Raw genomic sequence first — 6,162 nt, forward strand, 5'->3', positions numbered from 1 at the left:
CCTCGGCCGTTTGGAGCCCACACCGCTGCATAACTAAGAAACTACAGTGAAGGCAGTTGTTTAATGTAAGCAGCAGCACAGCGTTCTCAGGCCTTTGATTTATGAGCCAGAACAGTCTCATAGTCTCATACTCAGACTCTAACTCTCTGGCCTGTAGAGGAAATCTGGGCCTTTGCCATTACCAATTAACCAGCTGCCCACAGTGTCCTGGGAGAAAACAGCATTATAAGAGGGAAACAACAACAGCAGCGACAATAATAGTTATTGTTAAAGTTATCCTTTCAGTCGGGGCTGCAGCTAATGAGATAAAGCACTGATAAATCCCTTCAACTCTAATCTGTTTTGTGGGATTGAGATAAATTACAGGGAGCTATAAAGTGGATGTTTTACTTGTGGCAGCCCAGAGGCCCGCACTGGTAAGACACTCTTCATTAGTGGCCAACAATAGGAACAGAGGAAACACAAAAAGACACCGGCATCAGACGGTGAACCATGAGGCTCCTCTGGATCTGCTGAATCCTCATGCGTTGCCTCACCGACTGCTCGCCTCATTTACTCCCTCTCCCTGTTCCTGCTAATTGCTGAGATTTGATCATATCTCTCGGCACACACTTCTGTTTTCCCCCTGCGGATCTTTATTTCTCAGCAAGGTTCTTGCTTAATAATAAGTGAATGCTGAATGTTTCAATCATCAGGCATTTTCCCACTCTCTCTGAGCCCGCCTTGACATTTTTACACCCTTTGATAGAGGACAATACACAGAGCAGCCCACTGAGCTTCCCAATTGTGTCACTTCCAATTAGCCCTTCTGAGACATTTCTGCCCTTTGGCTCACCAGCGTTCAAGTTTAAAAGTACTGAGCAATGGCCCTTGTGTTGTACCCCGCCTCCCAACGCTCTCCCTCCATCTAAATTCATGCGTGTCTGGATTTGTGACTCCACGAAAGAGGGAAATCTCAAGAAAGACAGACAGGGATTTTTTAATCCTATAACCCAAAATAGCAACTTGCTGTAATGCTGCATGTATGGGGTTGCTGAGAGCTTAAAGGGAGCTCTCTTTACATAAAAGTGCACATTTTTGAATAAACCGGCCAGCCTTCACCTTAATCATCCTCCATATTATACATCATTAATACTGATGTTCCTAAGTAGCTAAGCCTTTCAGAAGTAGGACATGGCACGTTGTGGTGGTCCTCTGTAGATTTATCCTTCTGAAAAACCTGGCAGCTCTGTCAAATCTGCCTGCAACCTGCTTTTCTGTCACATCACTTTTCTTAAAGCCAAACTGAAGTGAGGGGGATTGTAAATAGCAGAGTGGTGAGCCACAGTATGCGAGCAAGAGTTCTGGAGTTAATGAGAGGGCTGCAGCGCCGCAGCTTCTTAAACTGGGGCAGAGAAACTTGCAGCTCCAGTGGAAGCCTTCCCTCAGACCTCACGTCCTGCGAGCACACATGTGCAAAACCAACAGCGCACATAAACAAAAGCCGGTGGCGTGCGGAGCCGTGTCCGCTCACTCAGAGAAATCAAACAAACAAACAAACAAAAAGGCATCTCTATAGGCAGAGCTGCAGCGTGGACAGGGCTCTATTTTTGCAAAGAGAATGACAAAGGGCGTGGGTTTCTTTTCAACTTTAAGAGGCGGATTCTGGATCAAACCCAGAGCACAAATGAAGCTCAGTTTCGACAGTCAAACCCAAAACAAAAGCTATGGATTGATGCTGAAAGTCTGCTGTCAAATTATATGTTCCACCTTATTTACAATATGTGAGCCCAGTCCAAGCTTTCTTAAACAGGACCAGAGCCAAACTGGACTAAAAGCCATTCACAAAATGTTGGCAAACACTTTTGGCACCAACACCCTCAATATGAAATCAGAACAAGCTGAAAAAAACTCACATAGTCCAATAAAAGCATTGTGCAAAACTGGGTGTGCGTGTTGCTTTTAAACTGCAGTCATTAGTTAAGAAATGAAAACTGACCCAACATCATTAACTGAGTAACATGACCAACATCTCACTGGAGCACTTTTCATTTCTTACTGAGGAAACAACAGCTTCTCTGGGCCGACGGCAGGTTCGCTAGCCAAGAAAAGTTGGCCAGAGGTAACATTTCTATGGTTATTAAGATTTCTATGCCTCCTTGTTTCCTCACCAATGTGATTTTGTTTCATGACAAAACACTTCTCTCAGAGAGATTAAACCAAATTAGGAGTTAATTACAGCCATTAAAACCTGCCAATTCTCCACATTGATATCTTAGGAGGTATCTGTAGTCTTCTTACAGTGGAAAGCAAAACATTCAAAAATATGTGATGTGGTAGTTCAAAACATGATAGCCTCATTGACCACAGCGTGAAGGTTGAGTCCGGGTTGATTGCAGGTACAAACACAAACGAAACAACACAGCAACTCACCTCCAACAAACTGGATGCCGCCGGCCACACGTCCAATCGTACGTGAGATGAGGTCAGAGATGCAGCAGCCCATGAGAGCTGTGAGCGCCACCAGCAAGAGGAGGCCGCATCCCACGCCCGTCACCACCGTGCAGATCCTCCACTCCAGGCTCGGGATGCCGTGGAAGGAGGCGTAGCGGCCACACTGCTCCAGCATCACCGTGGCCTGCCTCTCCTCGTCCCTCACCGGGTAGGAGCAGCGGCGGAAGGTGCCAAAGGACACGGGCTTGTCCATCTGCGTCCCCAGCAGCCAGTAGGGCATGAAGAAGCCAACGCAGGAGGCAGCAGCACACAGCAGGGACAGCAGCGCCCAGATAACACCCGCACATGTCAGACTAGAGCCCATGGTAAACAGTGTGCAGGAGGTTCACACAGTCACTGAACTATAACAGCAGTTTCAGGAGCAGTCGCTGTGTTGAGGGAAGCCTTGCAGTGAGCATTTAACACCAGCAGTCTTCACCTTATCAGTGACTCCGGGTCCCTGTCAGGACGAAGACAAAAATCCAGGGTGAGCACTCACAAAACTCATCACAGCTTAATAAACCTGTCCCCCAGTCATTACATAGTAATATATGAAAGAATCCCAGACAGGATTACTTATTAGATATTTGTGCAGCAAATTACTTTTAAACTTTTAATTAAATGATGAAAGACTAAACAAAAGTGGACAGTTTGATGAGAGCAGAGCTCCAGACTCACTTTTCACACTGGATGTACTGGTGAGCTGAACTTTTTCATCAAGGCGCACCAGCACATAATTTAGGTGCTCCTGATAGCACACATTATGTTAATGATCATGAAGAGTAATAAAGGTCCAAATCATGTTTTTCTGCATATAAATCACAGCTAGAAAGAAGACAACAAGAAATTGCAATAAACTCAGTTGTATTAAAACTAAACTAAATGAATAATTCAATTTCAGGTCACACCCTGGAGCCCTGGAGCTCTGGAGAGGCATATTATTCAAAACAGATTCAATAAAATTATGTTTTGATTCTTATGTAACAGCAATCACAATCCAATAATAAGGAAATCATAGGCCAATAAAAATCACGTTTCTCTTCAGAGCAGCAACAATTAATAAAGCTGTAAAATATTAAATCAGTCACCAACTAGTCTGATATTCGATTAATTGGTTTGAGTGTTGTTTTTTAAAGGAATTCTCAGACCCCAGCTTCTTAAATGTGATTTTAAACGGTTTCTTTACTCCTCTGTGACAGAAAACTGAATATCTTTGGGTTGTGGACAAAACAGGACATGTTAGCTGCAGCCCTGTTTCCCTTTATTGTCATATAGGAAATAATAAAACACTTTAAGAACATGCAAAACAACTCGTATACATGCAAACAGGTCGTCTACTATCAGAACATCTGTGAATATTTCACACAGCTGCTGGTAATTTAGTTTCTTTAGGGAAACAATGTTAACTCTTCCAGAAAGAGGCAACAGCGTTCCCGTCGTGAACTTTAAAGTCACATCAGAACTACACGCACTACTATAATATCACATGAAGTGCCACAGAAACACACATGTGATTCAGGAGACACACCAGGAGCAGCAGGAGCGGTGGGTTTCGTTAGGGGTGACCTCACGGAGCACGCTGCATTATCGCAGTGCTCACACTGTCGGAATGTGAATAATGAAAACAAGGCGAAGAGACGGGAAAAGAGGGAGCGAGCTTACATGTTGGGAGAGCTCCGGAATAAGGTGCGCTCGGTGTCCGCTCAGAGGTTATTTCCATCTGCTGACTCCAGCTGTGCTGTGTCTCCGAGCAAACTTTTCTCCAGTCGAGGGACAGAGAGGAGGAATGCGTTCGACCTGAGAAAGGTTAAATCCAAAAAAAAGTGAGAGCGGGATCCGTTCACAAATCACTTCCTCTTCATCAATGTATTCAACCGAGGCTGAGATCAATTATTCACTCCTGTGCGGTGCAGAAACATGCGGAGCTGACTGACTGACTGACTGACTGACTGACTGGACCCGATTCTACATTCCTGCTCACAGAGAGAGAGAGGGGAGGGGAGGGAGAGAGAGAGAGAGAGAGAGAGAGAGAGAGAGAGAGAGAGAGAGAGAGAGAGAGGAGGGGAGGGGATGGGAGGGGGCGAGTCCATGAAACACTCTCGGGAGGTGACCATCAATCACGCAGATCCCCACCCAGGGGCCGGACTCACCGCTACTATCATTCCCGACATGCTCCTGATGCATTCACTGACGCCTCGTAAACCTCAGCGGTTGACATGGAAATAACAGTGCTGAATCTCATGAACCTCAACGGGGTTTTTGTGGCGATGAAGGTTTGGAGAGTGAGGGAAACTATTTCTGTAGCAGGCCTTTAGTACAAGAATATGGTAAATATTCGTTTTAGTGAATACAAGTCATTATTACAGTTACATAGTTGTTGCAATTTTGACTTCTGTGACTCATTACAATATCTAGCCAACACTCACTCAGCTACACACATACGTTATACCTTTTCTGAAATCCCTGAGATGTTTTCCAACCACAACAGAGGCAAGAATCCAGACATCATACCCTGAGACGTTGCGCACATATCAGTGTTTTAAGTGCAAAAAAATAACATTTCTGCAAAATTTTACAATCTGGGACACTTGTATTAGGCTTAAATTACTTTATGCATGGCAAGATCAATGTCACCTTTTGTTGAAAAGCATTATGAAAAAAGGACAAGGACGGAAAGCTGAATAAGAAAATGTATAATTAATAGAAACTTAATTAATCCACATATTTTTTTAGTAAATATCATGAAAAATACTTAATATTTCTAATGTGGAGATATCAAGTTCATTTACGTAAATCCATCTAAAACATTCATTTACAATTTCATAAAATTACACTCATAACACTGTTGGACTCATTAAAGTCCATTTTAAAACAAATCAAAATCAATACAGCTGAACCAGAAATATCACCTTTTTATATTCCACACATTCTTCTTCCTTTTCAAAACCTGGTGCCTACATTACCCACAATGAATCATAGCCACTGAGTGACGTCACTGGAGGCAATTTATCAGATTACATTCATAGAACTCCCCAAGACCTGTAAACACACTTAAATGTGTAACATTGGTGGAGTTTACCCTTAACTTATGTTTAATGATCCTAAAAACATAATAGTTGCCAGTATCGGTGGTTTATATGTCATACTTTCAAGTTGGGTCACACGTGAGGGTTGGGTCAAAACTAGAAGAGAAATCTGTCTATATGTGGAAGTTTAAGTTTCATTTAGTCAGATCACTGACTGTCAGGGATTCTTAATTTACGCTTCGGGTTACTACGCACAGGTCTGTGCAGAAGGGAAATCACCTCGCGAACCACAATGCCATCCCACCACTATGGCAGAGGATCCCCATTAACACAATTCTATTAAACAACAGGATGAAATTTAAGGATTCATGCTGTTTTGTTCTTCCCATTACACAGGTAAACAAGTAATTATATTATTTGAAATTTGGATGGTAAAAACAGATGCATTAACCAGCTCTACTGGGAAAAATGGGGCTAATGGTAAGTGACCTAATAAAGTATTGCTTTTCCATTTAGTAGCCTGGGCTTCTTATTGAATTTCCAAGGTATAAATTATTTATTGCTGGAATCATTTCCAAGTGGAATATTCCCAAAAGCACTTGAACGCAACATTGCTCTCTGATCTCTCTCAGGCTTAAATATTTTCATCTGCGCGTGTGTGTGT

At 43.1% G+C, this 6,162-nt stretch overlaps 1 protein-coding gene across 1 annotated transcript in view; it reads right to left on the minus strand.

The window, feature by feature from the left end:
• Nucleotides 1–4,422, minus strand: part of LOC141014804 (LHFPL tetraspan subfamily member 6 protein) — a 52,658-nt gene extending 48,236 nt beyond the window's left edge. The window contains exons 1-2 of the mRNA XM_073488722.1: nucleotides 4,135–4,422; nucleotides 2,413–2,932 (exon numbers count right to left, since the gene is read on the minus strand). Coding sequence (XP_073344823.1) covers nucleotides 2,413–2,797 — 385 coding nt within the window. The 5' untranslated portion in view covers nucleotides 2,798–2,932; nucleotides 4,135–4,422. The remainder of the gene's footprint in view (nucleotides 1–2,412; nucleotides 2,933–4,134) is intronic.
• Nucleotides 4,423–6,162: the final 1,740 nt, after the last annotated feature.

Source organism: Pagrus major, chromosome 2 (assembly GCF_040436345.1).
Source record: "Pagrus major chromosome 2, Pma_NU_1.0".
Taxonomy (NCBI): domain Eukaryota; kingdom Metazoa; phylum Chordata; class Actinopteri; order Spariformes; family Sparidae; genus Pagrus; species Pagrus major.